Here is a 22,394-nt window from a genome sequence, read left to right on the forward strand (position 1 = left end):
CGCAGCAGTTCACCCCCACTGTTCCCTGGGGATGTTTAGGGGGCACAGCTCTCATCCGTTTCAAATTACATCTGTTTTCAGGGGTGTTTGGAGTAGACCATACTCCCAGCAGAGATTGTTGGGAAATCTATGCAAAAGCAAAGGATGCAAAGGAAAACTCTACATTTAAAAAACAATATATGGACTGCATGCTGCTGACAGCCATTGAAAGAAATGCATGGGTATTGGTCAATAGTAAAAGACAATGCTCAAAAAGAGTTATTTCCGTTTACGTGGAAGAATACATCTATCTGTATTAAATGCAGAACAGTCTAATGTGGGTTGAAAAGCACAGCATTTTATAAAAGAGTGAAAATCAAATTGGGGCCTGGATTGTCTGTTTTCTTCTTTGCAGGACTGAGAATCAGCTTTATACAGAGACTTGAAGTGAAAATCTTTACCAACAGGAGCCTGAGTACAAAAATGTTATGCTTACCCTGTTTAAAGAACAAAAGCTACATCTGTTAATGAAATAGCAACTTTGGAATGGACAGTAACACTGCAATTTCTCGGGCCACAGCAACAGTGCCGGGGGAAGGAGGAGGGAGTGTTCTCCCAAACTCAGGCCAGGCTGGGTTATAAACTTTGACACTGCCTGGATTCACTAAGGGCCCAATGTTTGCTTTGGTTTGAAAACAGGCATTGCGAGGAAAACAAATGCTACTTGTTAACCCCCGCTTGTCACTGGGTCTAACCAACAAGAATATGTTACAAGTTGACTCCTGCCAAGTAATCTCAAACTTTCATCAACGTGTTTTTGTCAGGCTCAACACTCACGGAAGGGGCCGATAGGTATAGTAGGCAGGGTGGCGCCTGCCCTGGTTTCTGGGGCATTGCAAAGCTGCCTGAGCTACAAACCCAATTAACGCTTCCTAGAATGAGGTCACCACGCAGTACTTAATGACTTCACGCTTGCATGACATGAAAGTACCAAATGCAGATGTCAGGATTCATCGATTTTTAGTCTCCAGGAGAGCAGGGCTTCCTGCTTCTCAATGTCTAGCAGTTTTTTTGGCCTGCCTGTGAGGAGCAAATCTTTCTGGATTTTGACCTTGTGGCTCCTGTTTTCCTGCAACTGGCTTTTGGATTACTTTCTTGGATTTGGCGTTTTACTGGAACTGGTGTACTGTATTTCCGATCCTAGTCCTTGAACATCCCTCCTTGGGTTACCTTGTGGTTTTATCTTCTCCCTAAGTGTTGCACCCTTGTGCCACCCTGTTCAGGTACCTTGTGAACTTGGTTTCTGTGTCTGTTTTGGCAACTACGGGTGTAAGGTTTTTAAGACTTTAGAAAGCCTCACCTTGGATGAACAGGGCCAAACCCCTTAGGTTTAGCCTGAACTACCCAAAGGTTTGGTAGCAATGCCTGAGCAGCCAGGCTTAGTCTGAGGGGATGAGGGCTGTAGTGAGCACACAGTTCTCAGATCATACACATAGTTAAAGGAAACACTTGCACACTAGAAGTTGTATGAATATAGGCATTACGTGTATATACACTAAGGCTTATAACATTTAAGTAAGGTAAGTACTATCACAGTAGTATAAACACAGATTACTTGCAATATCCAATGGATGCAAAATACTTTAGAACATTTGTAAGTTTGTGAGGAGCCAGGAATGAGACTGACACAAGGGTTTCATGGTTTTGGTCAAAGACTTTTATTAAAATCAAAATGGGTGGGAAAATGCCTCTCTGTCCCTGGACTAGAGGTATTTCCCTGCCTAAAACCAACAAAAGAAGGGTGTGTCTGTCAGAATGTCCAAAACGAAACTGCCCTGTGTCCAAAGTACAATTCGGACCCTCACACTCTAATAAAATAAACTCTATGGTGTAAAGGGTAATGTCTTTGACCTTGAGTGATTGATAAATGTTCAAAAGGAAAATGCATAACTCTAACGCAAACGTTGCAGAAGGATAGAGTTTCTTGTTTCAGAGGGTGATTCCCTTCCCCTGGATTTCTCTTCCCTCTGTTGTATATTTAAAAGGTATCAGTTCCTTGAGTTGCTCTTCCTTCACAACACAACTGAAATTTAAAACAATTTAGTTCTTTATCTATTATCTTGCTAGGATACCTGGTGTACTCCCCTGCCAGGTTTTCCCTCTTCGGCTCGTCCTGATATAGCCTTCTCAGAACCCCTTTTGCAGTGTGCACTGTTCAATTGGTCCTTGCCTGGTGTTTCCCTACCAGGGCTTTCATATTCACACTTGTAACTGGCGGTATCTTCTCTTGGCAGGGCTTTCTTGCGACTGCCTCGTATACTCTCCTGCCAGGGTTTTCTTGAACACATGTGCAACTACCTGATACTCTCATAAACACACTAGCATCGTTACTTTGTATGATTTACCCTCCTGTCAGGGATTTTCTTGTGTGGGCCATGCACACGCTTCTAACTGTGATGTCTTCTTATCTTTGCAGTATCTAATACTGAATCTGCCTGGTATACTGCCCTGCCAGGGCTTTTTTTTAAATGTATGTATTACATAGACTCACAGACTGATAAGTCTTTATTTAACTTCTCTTCTGTTTCCCCATTTAACAAAATGTCCACTGGCATTGTCACTTTTCAATACTTCATTTGCTTTTTTAAATGTTAATTTACATGCAACATGACTGCCTATACGTCCAAGTGTCGTTGTTTCCTTTTCGGGGACTCAATGGCTCTTTCTGGCGTATTTCCTTCTTTCTGCGGCAAACCGGTGGCAGACGATCAGCGTCTCTTCTTGTCTCGCCGCTTTCGCGCTTCGCTTTTTTTGCCTGATCACATCCGTCCTGGGCTCTTATGCGCTACATCAGGCTCCCCTTAGGTAAGCAGTGTCACTCAACAGTTGAGAATGGCCAGAAGCCTTAGTTTGGCTTCTGGCGTCCCTGCAGCGTGTCTTCCTTCGCCCTATTTTAGCCAGATGGCTCCATGAGCAGCTCCTGCAGCCCCACGATCTCCCGGTCCCAACTGAGAGAAAGTCTTCTCCATCCAGCAACTGTGCGCCACGGTCGGCTGTGGCCGCTGTTTAAATTTCCCGGCTACAGGTATGCACGCCGATCAACTAGAGCGCAGCCTGTACTTTTCTGCTCTGTATTACCTGGCTCCTCTTCCTCGTCCCAGTGGCCTTGTAGTTATGGAGTTGGTAGTCCATTCCTCATGCTTTGCATACAAAGTCTGGGTAAGTGTTCTTTAAAGACTAGGCAGTTCTGAGTGACTTGCAGGTAGAGTTTGGAAAAGTATTTTCCTGAGACTCCGATACAGTTTCTGAGGAAAGATCTTCCATATTCTTCCAAAATGGAGGAGGAAAGGTGTAACAATATGCCATTAAGGCATTGGGTATGGATTGGGTATCCTCAAGAGAGGAAGGGGAATGCCATGCCTTGTCCAATGGTGCCCTGCTACTCCCCATGAGGTTGTCTCCTCCACCCCCCCCCCCCCCCATGTGATCCTCCCTCATACAGCCGCCCCCAGGGTCAGGATCAGGTAGCGGCTGCCGTACCCTGGCCACATGGGGAGAGGTCACTGCCAACATAGGAGTGATGACCCCATCTGATACATCACAGGTAACACAAAAGTTACACACTTCTAAAAGAAGTATGCAACCTTTAGACAAACTTGTGTAGCTTTAGTCAACCCCTGCTTAGCCAATCTTAGGAAGTCAAACCCTATCCTGGCTGAGTCTCACAAAGTCAAGGGGGGTGACTGATGGTCCAGTGGCCAAGGGCTGGAGAAGAAAAAGCAGGTGAATGGTGGACAAGGCAGAGTCTCTGAAGATTTCTTCAAGTTTGCAGGTGACTATCAGTTAGGTTTTTTTGGGTAAGGAGCACAAAAGGTTGTCCACCCCAATGTAGCTCAAGGTAGGCTTGGGAGGGGATGTAAGTAACAGCTTAACTGCAACCCTCCGAAGCACAGTAACAACAAAGCAGGTCCCAAGTAAGTATTAGGGGCTGAATAGTACCTTGTAAGCAAAGAAGCTGGTGCAGTAGGATGGTCCCCAAAGAGAGGTGACAGCAGACTCCGGTTCAGGATTTTTGGCCTTTGTGAATGAAGAAAAGAACTGCCAATGGATCTGGTGGTTGCACTCGTGTAGCTGAATGCCCAGCAGAAGATCTTTGCAGCAGTGGCTGGTTGGTGCCTCTCTCAAGGCTTGGTTGAAGGACGGTTGTTGTGCGGTGGAGTTTGTGCCCTTTCTCTGTCCTCTTCTCGCTGAGGGGACTTTCAGGCGTGGGATCCAGCCACTGGAGGTCCAGAAGTATGCCTACCATGTTTTAGACAAAACCATGCTTGACAAGACGTTGCACCGCAAAATGGCACAGGAACCCAGGCATCGAGGAATTTCAGGCCGTGGAGGTCGCAGCTCGTCCGGTGATGGTGCAAAATGCAGTCCATCTTGCGATTGGTTAGGCCCACCAGTCCAAAGGGTGTGGGGGGGGGCATCTGCTTCGGGGCTTCCTTGTTGCACAAAAGTTGACTTCGGGTCTGCAGCGGTTGCTCAGCCGGCTCTAGCAGTCGATGGAAGTTCCTGCGGACGTCACCCTTCTATTTCTTTGCAGCTTCAGTTCTAGTAGTCGGCTAAGTTTCTGCATTCGGAGCCAGTGATTCCACCCTGTCGGCTGAGAGCAGTCTGAGATGCCCACATATGAAGCACTAACAGCATGAGTAGGACGGTGCGCGTAGCCACAGCAAAGAGAGTGAGACACCTTTAACACAGTGCTTAAACCCAGATATCACCCTGGATAAGACGGGAATTCATCAGCGAACAACTTAAAGCGTTGCTTACCACGATTTCAGCTTTTGGAAATAACGTCTCAGTTGAACGGTGGCGGGATACATTCCGGCAACACATTGTAAAGCAATCGGGAAGTGGCACAATTGAAATATACTATTGTCTGGACACATACTGTGCTCATATAAAGGCAGTCTATAGTTCCACGTTAGGAATGCCCTGAGCGAGGTCTCGACATGACTTTGACAGCACTACGAACTGCGCTGCTTATGGAAACTCAAAACGCTAGCCATACTTCAAGACCGTGCGGAACCCCAACAATAAGGGGAAGACATCGCCAGTAGATTTAGCTACTCCCTTTCAAAAATTGAAGACTTGATAGGCCGATTACGATTTGCGAATTGGAAACCCACTGGTAGCCAGGAAGGCTTATGGAATCATAACATGTATCTTGTACAACACTGTTTTATAGCCCACGATGAATTTCCTTTGACACCTAGATACGATTAGGAAAGAAACACATTAAAATGAGAATGCTATGATTGAGATGTAAGTGGAAGAGTGCTAAATAAGAGATGTCCATTGTGATGTTGCACAGCACAAGTCACTTTGAGGAGCAAGCCATTTGAGGAGATTGCTTTAGAATCTAATGTGTAGTGTACAAGTCCACCTTGGACACAGTGTGTTTACTGGCTTGATGAGATGCTGGTATAAGCCATCCAGTGGACTGACCAGCCGAAATCCTGGGTACTGCACAGGAGCTGCACCGTTTCAGGTTTCATCCCGAAACTTTGGGGAATCCCAGCTTGTCCTACACTGCACCCTTCTACTGAATTTCCCTGTCCCACCACCTTTGGGTCGTGAGATAGGAGGCTGTGTTGTATTGTGAGAGTTGGGTGCTCCTGCGTCACTGTGCGACAGTCGCTGAAGGCGGTTTTCAAACGTTCGTTGAGTCGTGCTGCACCAGGTTCTCTCGGTTCTTCATCTGAATCAAGAGTAGCATTCCTGTCCCATACAGACCTGTGTCCACACCCACAGTGCCTGTGCATCTGGAAGCCGAACGGAGGGCAGGAACTCTAAACTCTGAGAACCACCTCTAGTCCTGCCAAGTCTGGACCAAAACCGAGCTAAGGGCGGTGAGTGGTGAAGTCACTTACCGTTGGCCCTTTGTTCATACAAACGCATTGACGCATTGAAGGTCATTTTGGCCTTTTGGCTTGGGTAGTATTCGCTACCTAAAGCCCTCTAAAAGTCAGGAACAGCTTTGTTCACCGTACCAGAAACTCACATCATTTTTGGAATCAGTTTCACCCCTTCAGAATTCTTCCCCTTACTTTTTCCTGCATCCTACAGAAGTACTTTCTGATCTTTACGCACGACCGGCACGCCTCGAACATTGTGCACAAGGCTCCATTATTCTTACGGCAGGATTTATAAAGTTAGGATTGTCATCTCTGAAGGATGTGTGCTATTAAAGTTTTTTTGTTAAATTTATTTTTATTTTCCAATGAAACAATACAACACAGTGTCATTCACGAAGCAATTATATGATTACATTAACTCCCCTTTTCCCCCTCCCTCCCTCCCTCCCCCCTTAGAGCAAAACCACATAAGTGGGCTGCAGTTCAAACACGACGGGGTTCAATGCTGGCTGTCCGAGTCCTCTCCGGAGGGGCTGTTATCAATGCTATAGAACAGTGACGTGGTGAGGGCCACCCATTGTAAAAGGTAGTCAGAGGTGCCTGTGCTTTGTTGTCGTTGCGCCAGTTCCCATGCCCGTGTTTCAGCTGCGGACCATCTTTGTAGGTCCGCCCACCAAGTCGTGATGCTGGGGGCTACGGGGCTCTTCCAGGCCATCGCGATGCGACGTTTAGCCAAAATGTACTTTAGGTCCTTAAGCCTGTTCAGGGGCCTATTCTTCTTGCTCCTAGGGTATGAGCCCAGAATGCACGTCTTGGGTGATTGCACGTCCAGTATGATGTTTGCTTCGGCTGCTTTTTCGTTGATTAGGGCCCAGAAGGCATATATGACCGGGCAACCCCAGAACATGTGAGACATTCCGGCTGAGAGTTCTCGGCGTTTGGGGCAAGGCACGGTGCCAGTGCTACTCAATCTGGAGATGACGTCCGGGGTGAGGTAAGCCCTATGGATGATGTAGAACTGAATGAGTTGAAAGCGGGCGTTCCTGGATACCTTTTTGTGGTAATATGTTATGGTCTCCCACTCTTTGTCTCCGAACGAAGTACCGAGTTCCTGTTCCCATTTTGCCTTGCTTTTAAGCTCTTGTTGCGAGGCACTGTTGAGCATGATCTCATAGAGCCGCGAGGTTTCGTGACCGCCTTCTGCCATGCTCAGCAGGTTCTCAATAGCCTCGTGCCCAGTATTGAGGGTCTCTATCTCGGGCCAACGTTTCTTGAGGTTTTTCACTGTCGCTCCATGCAGGAGAAATTGGCCTGGTGGCATTCCAGCAGTCTCTTGCAGTTCCACGAACGTTAGGATGCCATGATCGTCTAGTAGGTCTCCCAAGGTTTCGATGCCGAGGGGTTCCCATAGGTTCCTGATCACCTTCTGGTCTACTGGTCTGGTCGACATAGTGGCGGCTATCGGGATCTGGGGGGAGAAGGGGTCGGCCACTTTGGCGAGCATGCAGGCTCTTCTCCAGATCCTGGTGCCTAGCGTGATTAGGTATGGGTTTTGTTGCTTTGCGTCTGGCTTGATCCAGAGTAAGTCCCTTAGCAGCGTCTGGGGGTCTGAGGGTCGTAATAGGCGTGTGTCTGAGTGGGGTCATCGGCCATCCACTGGATCATGTGTTTCAGCTGGCCTGCTAGGTAATAGAGTTCGAAATTGGGTATTTTGAGGCCTCCTTTATCGTACGGTCTTTGTGTTATATCTAGGGCGACTCTGTGTCTTCCTTCGTGCCATAGAAATGTTCTGCAGAGTTTGTTTAACTCATTGAAGTATTGCTGGGGGATGTTGTACGGGACATTGGTGAAGAAGTACAGTAGTCTCGGCAATGCTACCATTTTGAGGAGTCCCGCTCTGCCAGCCACTGAAAGGGGCAATTTGCTCCAGAAGTCCATCGATTTAATCAAGCCAACTTTGGCGTTCTCGGTGTTCAGTGCATGTTCAATTCTGGGGTCGCAGTGGATCTTGATGCCTAGGTATTTAAAAGAGGTGGGCTCCCATTTGAGGGTTAGTGCGGGGAGGTGTTCAACCTTGGTGTTGCTCAGGGCGGCTAGAGGGTACAGGCAAGACTTGTCGTGGTTGATTTGGATCCCTGTGCATCTTTGAAACCCCCTCAATGTCTCCAGTATGTAGGGTAGTATGTGTTCGGGGTCTTTAAGGTAGAGGAGCATGTCGTCGGCGTGTCACCCCATTTATTGTTATGCCCCTGTCACCGTACTCTTGCCTGAGGTATGCAGCGACTGGCTCTATGGCTAAAATGTAGAGTAAGGGGGAGAGGGAGCAACCCTGTCGGGTCCCTCTGAAGAGGTTCCATTTGTCAGAGAATGTGTGATTGGTTTGCACCCTGGCTGTTGGGTCTGTGTTGGTGAGTTTGACCCACCTTAAGAAAGCTGGGCCGAATCCCATCTTGGCTAGTGTGGCATGGAGCCATTTCCACCGGACCGAGTCAAAAGCTTGGGAGGCGTCCAAGGACGCCACCGCGCATCTATCCGGCCCACCCTCGGTGCTATATATGACGTGGTGCAGCTTGCGCAGGTTTTCCGTAATGGATCGACCTTGCACGTACCCGGTTTGATCGAATTGGATCAGGTGCGGGATGACAGCCTGTAGTCTCCTTGCCATTAGTGCCGTTAGTATTTTATAGTCCACATTTAGCATGGACAAGGGCCTGTATGAGCTGCAGTTAGTGCTGTCTTTGTTGGGTTTCAGCAGGGGGATGATGGTGGCCTCGCGCATGGAGTCAGGGAGGCGGCCCACCTCGTACGCCTCGTTGTATACCTGGGATAGTAGTGGTGCTAGTAAATCTTTGTAGGTCTTGTAAAATTCCCCGGGAAGCCCGTCCAGCCCTGGTGTCTTCCCTGAGGGTAGTGACCTGATGGTCGCCGCAACCTCATCTGGAGTGATGGGGCCGTCCAGGGACTCTGCTACATGTTCCTCCAAGTGGGGCAACTCAGTGGTGTCGAGGGCATCCTCAATGTCCGTCTCAGTGGGAGGAGTGAGGTCTGAGTATAGGGCCTGATAGTATTCTTTGAACGCTAGGTTAATCTCAGCTTGGGTGTGGGCGTAGGAGCCGTCTATGCTCTTGATTTGGCAGATAGGTGATCTGGGGGACTCGCGCTTGTATAGCCAGGCTAGCAGCTTCCCAGGTTTATCCCCCAGGGCGTGGTTTCTCGCGGTGTAACTCGCGTAGCTCAGTTTCCCCAGCGTCTCCCAATGTGTTAGGCAAGATTGTTTAAGCTTTATTATTTTGTGCATATGGGCCGGGTCAGGGGATGGGGTTGCCTCCAGGGCTTTCAGCTCTGTTTCGGTATGTGCAAGCAGGGCAGTAGTGTGTCTCTGGGCTCCCCCGGCGGCAGCAATCATTTCTCCCCTCATTACGACTTTGTAAGCTTCCCATGCTGTGCGTATGTGTTGAACGCTGTCTGTGTTAGTTTGCCAGTAGTCTATTGTGCCTTGCCTGATTTGCTCATTGAAAGCGTTGTCTAGCAGTGCCTCGCTTCTGAGTTTCCAGGTCGGAATAGGAGGCCTGGGGGTCGTTAGTGTCCATGCGGTAATCAAGGGGGAGTGGTCTGACAGCACCCTGGCCAGGTATTGCGTGTTGTTGAACCGAGCCGTCTGCTCCTCACTCACAAATAGGCGATTGATTCTGGTGTGGACTTTATGTGGAGGCGAGTAGAAGGAATAGGCTCTGGTATCAGGGTGTTGGGTTCTCCATAGGTCTTTCAGGGCGAATTGGTGTGTGAGGGAGTTTAGTATTTTGGCGGGAGGGGAGGGGCTGGTATGCTTGTTGTCCCATCTGTCCATGCGGGGATCTAGGGTGCAATTGTGGTCGCCTCCCCATATTATTATGGCTTCGCTATTCGGGCTCAGGCGGGTGTATAGTGAGCGAAAGAAGACGGTGGCGTCGTGATTGGGGGCGTAGGTGCTGATCAGACAGAGGCCCTTTCCTTCTATGGTGCCTTGCATCAGGGCCATTCGACCTTCATTGTCTGTTTTGGAGTGGGTCAGGGTGAAGGGGATGGAAGGTGCGATCCATATCAAGACTCCCCTTGCATAGGAGGAGTATGTGGAGCCTATCAGGGTTCCCCTCCAGGCTTTGGCTAGCGCTGCTAGTTTAGGTGCGTTAAGGTGGGTCTCTTGCAACAGAGCGACTCCTACTTTATGGCGCTTCAGAAAGGAGTGGATGCGGTGCTGTTTAACATAACTGTTTAGGCCCCTTACATTCCAGGACATTATTTTGATGTTGTCAGCCATGGTCTGTAAACGAGTGTGTTTCTGTGGGTGGGTCACAAGGCAGCCCCGTGGTGTGTTCTAGCTTCCGGGGGGTCCCGGGCCATCCCACGACGATACTGCTGCCAGTGGTCTTGGTCTGTTCCCTGTGTAACTTCAACTGGGTTCCCTGCATGGGGCTCCCTTCCCTATGAACGTAAACTTTTAACTCTACTGCTAACAAAACGCGTCCAGCGAGGTTTCCCCCGTTCCCACTTCCCCGTTTCTGCTCCATTAGGCCTATGCCCCTTGGTGCCCTACGGGCGGGTAAACTACCCAAACAGTTCCTGGGGGCAGGAGTGGTGCAACTTCTGGTGGTGCAACTGTGCAGATTCTCGTGTCTGGATTGGTTCCTGATACATCATTATCGCCGCTTTAGTAGTGTGATACAATAATTCTAGTGAGCGCTGCCTGGGGGCGGCTGGGGGGAGGCTCTTCGTGATTTTGGTTGTTGAGGTGTGCACCCCTTCGGTTCAAGGTCTGGGACCTGCTCCCTGTCATCCATTCACTGGCCTCCTCAGGGGTCTCGAATAAGTAGACTCTGTTGTTGTGCAGGATTTTCAGTCTGGCCGGGTATAGTAGCATATAACGCAGGCCTGCGTTCTTCAGTCTAGCTTTGATGTGATTGATTTGGGGCCTACTCCTTTGGACTTGTAGGGTGTAATCTGGGTAAATGGCGATCTTCGCAGAATCGCGCAGTATGATGCCGCCCTGTCTTGAGAAGGCTAAAATGATTTCTCTATCCCTGTAGTTAAGCACTTTAGCTATGATGGGTCTAGGCGGGTTTCCCAGGGGTGGCCGCTTGGTGAGGGATCGTGGGCTCTCTCTATGGTGAAACCTTGTGATAGTTTCCTTGCTCCAATTTTGTGTATGAGGAGGTTTTCGACATAGTTCGTGGGGTCATTACCTTCGATACCTTCAGGCAGGCCAATACTTCTGATGTTGCTTCTGCGGGCTCTCCCTTCCGCCTCATCGGCCCTGTCTTCCAGGTTCTTTACCTTCTGTGTTAGGGCGTCAACTTCTTTCTGGAGTTGGGTCTTTGCTTCGGTGTTGACTCGCACCTGGGTTTCTAAGGCTTCAGTTCTGCAGGCTATGGAGTGCACATCCTGCCTCAGGAGGTTCAGATCGATGGCTACAGCGTCAATTTTATTTTCCATGGTTTTCTGGAGCGTCATGATGGCCTCTAATAGCTGTGAGTTCGCCGGTTCAGAAGTCTCCGCGCTCGATGTCTCCCTGATGGCAGCGTCAGCATCTGGTCCGTGTGACCCAGTGGCCGTAAAGGACTCCATTGTGGTCTGTCTATGTTTGTTTCGGGCACTTTTGGTTGACATAGCCCTGGGTGTGAGCGGGCCCGCAGGGTCCCTTCAAAGGCTTCTTGGCGGCGGTTGAGGCTGCACGCCCCTCTGCGGCGCAGCCTCCGGGGCTATCCGGGGCCAGTCAACGACATGTGCTTCCCTCTATGACAGGTGAGGTGTAGTTTGGTGTGGGCAGTGAGGTGCTTGAAGCAGACAGGGCCTCTGTGGTGTATGCGCTTTGTAAGGGGAGCTCCTTAAGTTCAAGTTGGTGGGGAGGCCTTCAGTATCGGTGCTATCCGTGTACCCAGGGTGTGCAGGCGGTGTGCTGCGTCAGTTTACGAGGTAGCAGCGGTCCCGCAAGCCGCTGGGTGTCACTTTGCCTCCTGTGCCCAGGTTGCGGGGTGTAATCATAAATTGGTGTTGGTGAACCTGGGCATTGCCGGAGATGTTGGCATACTGGCACAACGTGGGGTCCCGTGATGGTCGTAGGCCCCACCTCACTCACTCCCGCGCCTCTGTCCCCTTATGACTGGGGTCAGTGGTGGTTGAGGCCTTCAGTGGCGGCCTAGCTAGGCTCTCCGGGCCTCACGACTCAACGCCCAGTGCCGGGCAGAGTAAGCAGTCTCAGGGAGAGCTTGCGGCGGGGTTGGGGGGGGCCAGCACTTTATGTGTATGGGCTGCGCCAGTGGTGTCCACGGGGCCCTCTCCTCCCCGCTCCTCACCTTGGATCCGTGGGTCACGGAGCCGGCTCTCTCGGTGAGGCTGCTCGGGGCCGATCGGGGTACGCAGTAACTCCCATCCAGGCCAGCCGAGTGCTGTCTCAGGCTGTGCGCGCCTCTTCTCCTGGGACCCCGGAGGCGACGCCGCTCCCGGGACCACAGGGCTCTGCTCCGCTCCTCCTCGCCTCTTCCATGGCACGCCACGGGGGTCCGCAGCGCGCTGGGTCGGGGCCGCTGTCACCCCAGGGGAGCCTCGTTGTGTGGTCGAGGCGGGGCCAGGACGACTCCGGCCTCTTTCTCACCGCTTCGGCGGGCAGCGCAGGCCGCTCCCCGCTTTGGCGCTTCTTGTCCGCGGCCACTGCCGATGGCTTCTGTTCCGGCTCGACTCCCCCTCGGTTCGGCCTCCGCTCAGAGGGGCTGCCTGGTCCGGATCTCCTGATCGCAGGTCTCAGCTTCCACCACGACTGGAGGGGGCCTCAGGGCCAGCAGGGTCGCGCGGTCTCTGTGTGATGGGGAGGCTCCAGCAGAGAGACGGAGCCCTCCGCAGCCGCCATTTTCTGGTCGCGGCGAATCCCTTCTTCACGGCGCGACGGGCTCGTGGTTGATCGGAGCGGCGTCAAACTTCTGCCTCAGGTGTCCCAGGCTTAGGCCCACGGTCAGGTTGACTTTCTGCAGTTTAAGTGCCAGGAAAATTGTAGTTAGCGGCGGATCACTGAACGTATTATACGGAGCAGCTTAGAGCACGTCTGTCCTACATGGCAGTTGGCCACGCCCCCCGTGTGCTATTAAAGTTATGCTCCCTTTTCCTTTACAGGTATTGATTGAGTTCTTAACTTTCTTGCACTGACTCCAGTGATTGTCTATATGTTACATGGTGTTAGAAGGTTGGAACGAGGAATTTTGTTTCAATGTTTTCTCTCACAAATTGCTTGCTGTCACTCTGAGAAGCTCCGAGACTGGTCTGTAGTATTAATGCAACATAACTGCATTTCTACATCTGGTGTTGCCAAATTGTAAAGTTTACATATGAAATATATGCAAGTATTACAGGCATATCTTATAAAAAAGTTCAAATAAAACGAACTCCACCCCTTCTTCTCATGGTAACAGCTATGGTGTTTGCAGGGGGCAAAATGGAAATAAGGCAAGTTCCCTGTTGCAGGCGATGTACCTCCAATCCCTTGGGCTGGAACGCCATTAAAATATTGCAAAATCTCAAGTGAAGCTTGTAAACTCTGCCTGGGCATAGACCCCTCCGTGCAGTAAAGACAGTTGGAGAAGGTTCTTGGAATCTTTGGCTGTGCCTTCTCACAGTGGAGTAATAGATAAGGGGGATCCTGAACATTCATGTGTGGGAAGCAACAGCATTCCTTGTAACTACACAATGTCGGTACCTGTTTATAACAAATGAAGTGGTACATACTGTTTACATCATTGCTGTTTATGCCATTGTCCAAACTAAGCATAGAATTGAGCAATGGATCGGGCGTTCAAACACAATATTACCTTTGTTGGTGTGGCTTTGGCTATGGGTCTTGCCAGCTTGCATTTAAGGTCATCTTAATTGTTTGTTAACTCTATAGAGTTGGTTGCAGTGTACAATACATAGAAACAATTTGAGATTTGTGGGATTAGATATAGATGACCTGCTGTTGGAAGTACCATTTTACAGCAAAGGTCCTACCTTGTATTTAAAATATAATTCATGTAACGATTACTTATAAACATCACAGTTATGCATTGTGGGACATACTTTGCAGGTGGTACTGAGCGTGCAGCAGTATGTCATCAAACATACATGATAAACCTAGCAGGGATGCCATTTGGCTGCTTAGCACTGAGCAGTTTCTGTAAAAATGGCTGAAGGGATATCTTCATGGGACACTTTTACAGATGTGAAACAGTGTGCGCCTTTAACACAGTTGTTCTACCCCTTCTATGGCTTTGGTTATCCTTGCACAGGTTTCTTGATGCACTTCCGTGTTCATATTTACTCTTCGCCATTTTCACTTCTCTGTGATCTTTCATGCTTGCACCTTTTGTTTGGCGTCCACAGACCTCTGAAATGGGCTGGGCAGGAGAATAAGTGTTGCTTCTGAACATCATTTAAGTGCCACCTGTGGGAACTATGTGCTGGATTTAAGCATAGGCGTGCGTTTAATATTGTAAAATGATGCATCATTTTTAACCTTTACTTTTCTGAAGGTCAAACCCTCATTTTTCCAACAGTTTAAAAATGCGTGCCGTGTATTTTGAATATAAAAGTGATTGCTTAACATTGTGTATGTGTATTTTGATTAGAAAGAACTCCAATGATAAAGTGAAGTAGAACCAATAGAAACAATGAGGTTTGGGCTGTTTTGCATTTTTAAGAGGACACCTAAAGCATACTGTGGTTGGTAGGCATTTATTTTTATACACCCTCACCCCCACGAATAAAGCTTTTGTAAATATCAAACATATAGATGTTTGGCCAGGAAAGACTTGTGCTGTCTGAGTGGAATGACTGCTAACAACTCAAAATTACTCATGCAGTGTTGTGGATCAGCCAGACTCAGAGAAGCAAAATTGGCTTTATATTTAAAACAGGACAACCAGTAAAATGAAAATAAACTGCAATAAAAAGCAGCTTCTCTGGAAATTTGCAGCCCTAGGCCTGGGCCTAGTTGGCCTTGTTGTAAATATGTCTCTGTAGCTGTCATGCCAGTCCTTAATTCTCCTACTGGATGCCTTGTCCCCGTACTTGAGTCAGGCAAACCCTGAGGGCTCTCTAAGATCTTTTTCGTCCCAGTACCTTTGGTTATGTCAATCTCACATGGGCCTAGTCTCAGTATAAGTGTTTGTGATGGAAGTGGGGCTTAAGGAGTGAAGGGGTGTGATGTTTTTGTGAGCTGTACCCTAGAAGGCCGTCCTTCTCCCCAGAGGAGGAGTCCTTTACCATGAGGTTCTCTCATATGGGAACTATTGCATAGCGGCCACACATCCCTAGTCTCATGAGAAGCGGCTCACCCTTGGGGAGAAATGACAACGCCCAGTGAATCGTCTCACTGTACTCCACCTAGCAAGCTTTCACTTTATAAACCTGCTGAGACCTCTTACAAGAAATCAGTTTGTCTACATTTTAAGAACTCTGGTTCAAATGCCGGAGAAGGAGAAAAAACATAGAGAAGGGCAGCAGCATCACATGTCTCCTCTTTACCCTTTACTTGTCGGCAGCCCATTTTTAAGCTTCTTGAAGGCTGCCACCAAGTCCGCTTTATTTAGGTAAGCTCAACTGAGACATTTTCTCAAGTTTTCCACCCTTAAAGGTATCCAGGGTAGTATATGTATACACTTCCATATATATAATTTGTAGTTGTATTTTGCAGTTTTAGTGTAGGTTTCATATTGTCACTATATGTATACTGAGTCCACAACATCTCTATACCACAGCTACCTCCAGATGTCAGGGAGATATTTCTTAGGCATTATTTCAAAGGCCTATACATACACCAATCTGCATGGTTTACAGAGTAGTTCTTCTGAGATATCCTGACTCTCCAAGTGATGCTGAGCAGTCACTGCAACTCTTCAGAGGAAGGTGGGTTTAAAGGTAAACCCATTTGATAAATACACAAAAAGCGATATGTACAAATTTTGAGACTGTCCATTCAGCGTATCTGCAAAAATACAAGTTGTGCAAAAGTAATAACTTCAGAATATTGCCAGGTAGGTAAATTAAAGTCATGTTTAAGCACATTAGCAAAACAGAAAATTGTCCACAGAGGGTTATGTGATGTTGGCAAAAATCCACTTAGTCCAGCTGGGCTTTTAGTATGGATTAATGGCCTGTGTATACCTCAATGTCCTTAAGCAGCTTATATATTGTGACTCTCACATTTATCTATTCATCAAAGACATTGGTGCCCATTCAGTTTGTTTTTAATTCTTAAGCTTTTCCCTCTTTTTTTTCATGTATATTGTGGATTATGCATGTTTACCACCATTTAGTAGTCTACAAATTGCTCTTTGTTTCATTACCGTATGTCGGGGGAAGAATGCGATTACTTGGTATTGCTTTATCCCTATATTCAATAGTGCTTCACCCTTTAAGCATGCCTCTTTCTGTTTGTGTATTTTCCCCTAGGATCTGTTTGAACCTCAAACGGCCTTGCTACGGTATGTGCTTGAGCAGCCTTACTCCCGGGATATGGTCTGCAACATGCTGGGACTTAACAAGCAGGTACTGTGGTGCTCTGTAATATGCTGTAAAGGCTGCTCTGAGTCTGCACTATTCTTCTCTTTTTCTTTGCTGTAGCTAACAAAACAAAACAGTTAGTATTAGCCAGTGTTTTGATATTCTTTTTACTTTTTCCTAGTTTATTGGACCCAATACTGCATTTCTTTTGTAGAGTTCTGTAGGGTGGTTGAGACTTAAAATCAACACATTTTGAAATTTTACCCTCGGTTATTTTTATTTTTTATTTGCATTGCTTTTTTTCCCTATAAGGCCAGCCTCAGGTAAACCTTCTGCCAGACCAGTAGCTACAGCTCAGCACTTCATACTTACTGTTTTGATTGATTTTAATTTTTTTCGAAATTCAACCACTTACACAACGCTGCAGTGTTTGATGTTTTCTGGTGTCTGTGCATTCTTTGAAAGCTAATGTGTGCATAGGTCCATGCGCCCATTGTTCCGCTGTCGGGGAGGTGGACATCTTTCTCTGTCTTTGGGTTCCTTGAGGTTGGCCTCATAGTCACTGTTTTGTCTTTTCTTTTTTTCTTCCTTTATTTTTGTTCTGTCCTGTCTTGTCCTGCCCATCCTCCAATGCTCTAGACCCTGAACATTGCTCAGGTATGTTCACAACCTTACTGTTGTATTGTGACTAACGGTACGCTGGCTGCTTGTAGCCACTGATTCCAGTTAGAGAACACATACGTGGTCAGGGCTTGAAATTGGCAGGACCGATAGACGCCAAAGTTACTTTTCTGTCTGCTTTTCTTGGTGCCACTTCTCTTTTATAATCTCTGCAGTTTTCTCTTCAAAATGGGCCTCAACATGAGAAGTCCTGGTATTATTTGGCTTTCTCTTTTCTTCCGTTTCCAAGATTGGGCTCCTGCTACGCTCATTACTTTCTAGCTTGTCTCCTAATTGTGCTGGGGAAGAAGGGTCAAGAGAGCTTGTCCATCAGAGGCATTGTTTTCTGCTGAAGTGCATGTGGGGAATGGTTTCTAACTGTCCCAGATCATTTAAGGGGTTGGAGAGAGGCAGGTTTAAATTGGTTATGGGAATCCTAGATCCTAACTGCCTTAACAGGTTAGTAAAGAAAAAAAAAAGAAAAGCTGAAACGCAACAGAAATGCTTGACATGACAGCTCTTTATCAATGTCTGGATTATGTACATTTGATAAATTAAAAAAAAGCAAGTCCAGGTTTAAAAAAATATTGTGTTACTCTTCAAATTGGTTTATGATCAGAACAACTATGAGAAAAAAAAGCTGGCAAATGTCTCATAGCAGCAGTTGTGTGGTCACATCCAAGAGAGTTGCTGAAGTCTTTGGCAAGCCAAAGGGGCAAACCATGACTAAGGCAAATGTTGTGATTTCAGTGGAGAATAGGTTTGTGGGGAGGGATTTTCAGTACCAACTATGTGGGAGAGTTCTGAGAAAACCACCTAGATGATCGGCAAGGCCTTTTAACACTTGGTCTTAGCAATCACACTCAATGTAGTATAGACTGAGCAGTAAGGCCGACTTATGCGACCCGGAGCTGTTGTGCAAGTTTGGTTAATAACACGTGGAGACAGTAGAGTTCCACACAAAAATATAAAAGTAGGTATTGGCATAATTGACCTAAAAACATTTGACCTAAACATTGGATCGAATTGTTTTTACTTTTTTTCAGTCAAATTTAATTAAATCTATATATGGGGGTGAGTTAAGGGTATAGATCAGGTTGAGGGGGAATTAGAGGGGGTTGACGGAGGGTCTCAGCACGCATTTTAGACCGAAAGAAAAAGGTCAAATAAACCCAAACCTAAACATATACTATTCATTAGGCCACAACAAACATGCAAGTAAAGTGTAAGAATATGATGCATTACACACACACACTTGCAAAGGTGGACAGCACTGGACTTTACAATAAAACAGTAATAAACAATTCACATATGCAAAGGCAATTATATGCAAGTAAAGTGGGGAGGAAATGTGCTTATGCAGATATAATGCATCCTGCCTTATGATTATAAAGTAGGCATCTCACTTGGGCATTCATTCCCTAACAAGTAAGAAAGCTTCCAATGTCTGACTTCAAGTCATGTTTAAGTACCTAGGATTGTGGAGGCTAAGTAAAAGTTCCCTTAAAACACACTTTTCAGGGAAAAGTGTTTGGGAAAAATTCAGGTACACTCACATGTCATCCAAACGAGGTATTACCTTGGTTTGGGGAAGGGGGGTGGGTGTTCTAGGGTTGAACGCTACCTCCCAAAGTAAGGGGACAGTAGTGATATGGAGTGGACTTTACACCCATGCAATTCATATGGGGGGCAATGGCAGCAACAGTGGTATGCACACTTGCACTCCAAACTCTGATTTTTCCAAGCAACCACCCCTGGGGTACTCAGAATAGCTGAGGCTAACTACTTCTGTCATGGGTCCGTTGGTGGAGTCCAGACGTCACAGATGCACTGGCTGAAGTAGGTGTTGGTTTGGGCCTAGCTAGGTAAGGATTCTGACCTTCGGTTCTTGGACAGTTTAGCGTATTTGCAGCGGGGTAGTCCCGATGACCTGGGACTGCCACAATGAATGAGCAACACAGATCACCTGGAGGGGATTCAGCCAGTTCAGTCACACAAAGGACTTCTCAGGAGTTTTGAGTATGACCCTCCCCCACCCCCAAAAGTAGAACCTTTTTTATGAGAGTTTTCAACATTGGGGGCAGGAAGACAGACACAATAAAGGGGGCCGAAGGACAAAGCTTAAACCAAGTGGGAACGCCCCTTTGAGATGATATGTTACACAAATTGGCATAATTTGGTTTTCCTCAGTCTTAATCTGCTTTAATAGAGGGAGCGCATTTGCAGCAGCGTGGGCATTTGCTTTCTTTTCATCACAGAAGCACATCAGTTGCATTTAATTTTTTGGCCTTCTTGATATCTTGAAGTTTTAAAAGAGCCTCCCAGCAAACAGTTGTTTGGCTTTTGTGAGAAGGAAACTTCTTTAGATGTTCTATATGAAGATGTGTTTTTTTTTTGTCTCAAGATTGCATGCGTTTGCGTGCGTGAAAGGGGACTGGACATAGTTTGTTTTCTTAGAGACCTACGAATAGCTAGGTATGTGGTCTGAACTTTAACTCCCTTTCTGACCACCCACCTCAAGCAGGTATAATGGATACAGGTAGAAGCAGTGCTGTATATATTTTCAGTGGCACATATTGTACCTGAGCTGATGTGATGCACACTGGTAGACAGTGTGAGAAGATGGCATTGCTGTCATATACTTCAATCCCTTCTACTCGATCTTGCACTTTTCAAAACTTCTGCTTCTTCCATGTCCGATTACTGAGTCTCATTGCCAAAAATCTACCACATTTCAAAGCCTCATTATGAATCTCCTGATTTATGTAGGATAGTTCAAACAGGCTTAGAGCTTTTGACAAGCCATGTATGTCAGGCAAACCTCACATGGAACTCCCATTGCCCCAACCCTATGTGCCTTTCAGTGTCAACAGCCTGTTGGCAAAGACCGCTCCGTAGGTTAATAACCCTGCTGCAGAGATTGTATAACCTGTTAGTTCAAATCCTGTTGATAGGGGAGTTAATGAGTCTGCATCAGAGGTGTGCGTTTAAGATCAGTTAACATTCAATTGTAACAGAGTTGACTTAACGTTTGACTTATCAAAAGGACTACTAAATGTTCAGTGATTCAGAAGACACAAATGTCATTGGGGTTGCTCTACGTGTAATGGCTCAGAAAACACAAATCATCAGGGCTGCTATACCTGTGATTGCTCAGAACACAACTCTTCAGGGCTGCTGTGATATGATATGGCATTTATAACGTGCCTATACACAAGCAAGTGTTTCAAGGCGCGATGAGGCAAGGGAGGGGGAACAGAGGGAAGACAGACAACGATCCCACTAGGCCAGGTGTCATTCAGATCGCGCAAGCATGGGAAGGGGGAGGAGGAGAAGTGCGAGGGGGGGGGGCAAGGGAGAGAGGGTAGGGCAGTACATGGGAAAGAAAATGAATAACAATAAGTAAAAGTACGGCCAGCAGGTGGCAGGTGCAAGAGGAAGTGCTGACATCAGGTGTCATGTGCGGGTGGTGGGACTGTAGGGATACAGAAAAACAGTCCCCAAGTGCGGGAGTAGCCAAGAGGGCAGTGCAGGAGTGCGACTGGGGGCGGGACCTTTGCCCGAGAACAGAGGGTGGCTAGGTAACCAGTGCAGTTAGTCAGCAAGGGAGAGGAGGAGAAAAAGCAGAAGCAAAGAGAAAGGTTTTGAGGTGCTTCCGGAACGGAAAATGATTCTCAAGTTTCAGGGAGGCTGTTCCAGAGGGAGGCCCCTACTGAAGAAAGAGATCTACCACCAACTTGTTGCTTGGAGAAGCGACTGACCCTGAAGGAGTTTGAGGCAGATGAGCGAAGAGCTCGAGAAGGAAGGTATTTAGGAAGAGAGAGTTGAAGCTATTGAGGTCCAAGGCCCCAGATGGCCCTGTGGACGATACAGAGGGTTTTGAACTTAATCCTCGCAGCCACTGGGAGCCCGTACAGAGATTTCGGTCCTGGAGAGATAGGATCCCTGGGCTTGAGGCCAAGGACAAGTCTCAGTCCTGTTCTGGATAAGTTGCAGAGGGCGGAGAGTAGAAGCAGGCAGATTTAGAAAGAGGCTGTGGCAATAGTCCAGCCTATAGAGAACCAGAGCTCTGGAGACAGTGAGCTTCTGGGGGAAGGAGAAGAAAGGAAGAATACCTCTGAAGAGGTGTAGCTGGTAGTGTGACTTCTTAGAGATGTCAGAGATGTGAGGAGAGAAGGAGAGTGTAGAGTCGAAGATGACCCCAAGGTTTTTAGCCTTGCAGGTGGGAACAGGACTCTTGCCAAGAGAGGCCAGCCAGAGAGCTACAGGAAAGGAGGGAGTGGGTGTACTGATGAGGAGAATCTGTCTTACTTGCATTAAGACAGAGGTCATTGGCGGCACATCACTCCTGAATAACAGACAAGACTGTCAGAGATGAGGGAAGTAGAGGAGGAGGCCGAGGGTAGCCTGAAGATGAGCTGGGTGTCATCCGTATCGCACTGAAAGTTGGGACAGAGAGCGGTGATGGTGTGGGCCAGGAGTGTCACGTATTGGTTGGACAGCCAGGGAGAGGGGTTAGACCCCTGGGGGACACCACAGGTAGAGAAAAAGATAGCAGAGAGGAAGGACCCAAGTTGGACCTGGGAGGGTCGGTCAGAGAGGAAAGAAGTCAGCCATGCCAGAGCCTGACCAGTGATACCCGGGTTATCACGGAGACGGATGAGCAGGATGGCATGGTTGACGGTGTCAAAGGCAGAAGAGAGAAGGAGTGTAATGGCTCGGAACAGACACATCTCAGTTGGGATTCTATACTTGTAATGGCTCAGACCACACAGCTCATGTGGGCTCTTATACCTGTAATGGCATACAGTGTTGGTAAAGCATCTGCATTCAAGAAAGTGCTGCATCTGGTCAGAGAAACCTCTAACTCTATAATTCCCAGCCTAATGGCCAAAATAAGGCTTGCACACATCTACAAAGGATCAACCAATGGTAAAGCTGCAGTAGTTGTTCCAATAGAAAAGGCATTTTCAGCTTTTTGGATATTTATTGGTTCCATGTTAAAAGACAAACAGAAAAACAGGAGAGGAAGAGCAACTCTGACCCTAAGCAATACAGGAGAACAAAGGTGTTTGGAGAGGGCAGGGGGTTTGGGGGGTACGGAGGTAGAAGGGACAGAGAACACACTATACAATCCAAAACTGGAATTCGAGCAACATAATGAGAGCAATGAGCTACATGATAGGGCAGCAAAGAACGTGAGAAGGGAAACAGAGTTAATAATAGGACAAACACACAATAGGAGTGAGGGATAGAAGCCGAGCAAAAGAGACATTTAGAGCCATTAAAATAAAACACAGATAAACAGGTGTGGAGAGATGGAAATGGAAAAGCAGGACTAGA

General features: G+C 47.5%; 1 protein-coding gene across 3 annotated transcripts in view; it reads left to right on the forward strand.

Annotated features, from left to right (window-relative positions):
* The window catches only part of MED23 (mediator complex subunit 23), a 1,372,437-nt gene that overhangs the window by 179,867 nt on the left and 1,170,176 nt on the right, over positions 1–22,394 (forward strand). For 2 of the 3 annotated variants that reach the window (XM_069606687.1, XM_069606688.1), the window contains exons 10-11: positions 16,341–16,436; positions 17,031–17,048. In XM_069606687.1, the coding sequence (XP_069462788.1) occupies positions 16,341–16,436; positions 17,031–17,048 (114 nt within the window). The remainder of the gene's footprint in view (positions 1–16,340; positions 16,437–17,030; positions 17,049–22,394) is intronic. The other variant, XM_069606689.1, reaches the window with a different exon arrangement.

This window comes from Ambystoma mexicanum, chromosome 4p (genome assembly GCF_040938575.1).
Source record: "Ambystoma mexicanum isolate Mex_15411 chromosome 4p, UKY_AmexF1_1, whole genome shotgun sequence".
Taxonomy (NCBI): Eukaryota; Metazoa; Chordata; class Amphibia; order Caudata; family Ambystomatidae; genus Ambystoma; species Ambystoma mexicanum.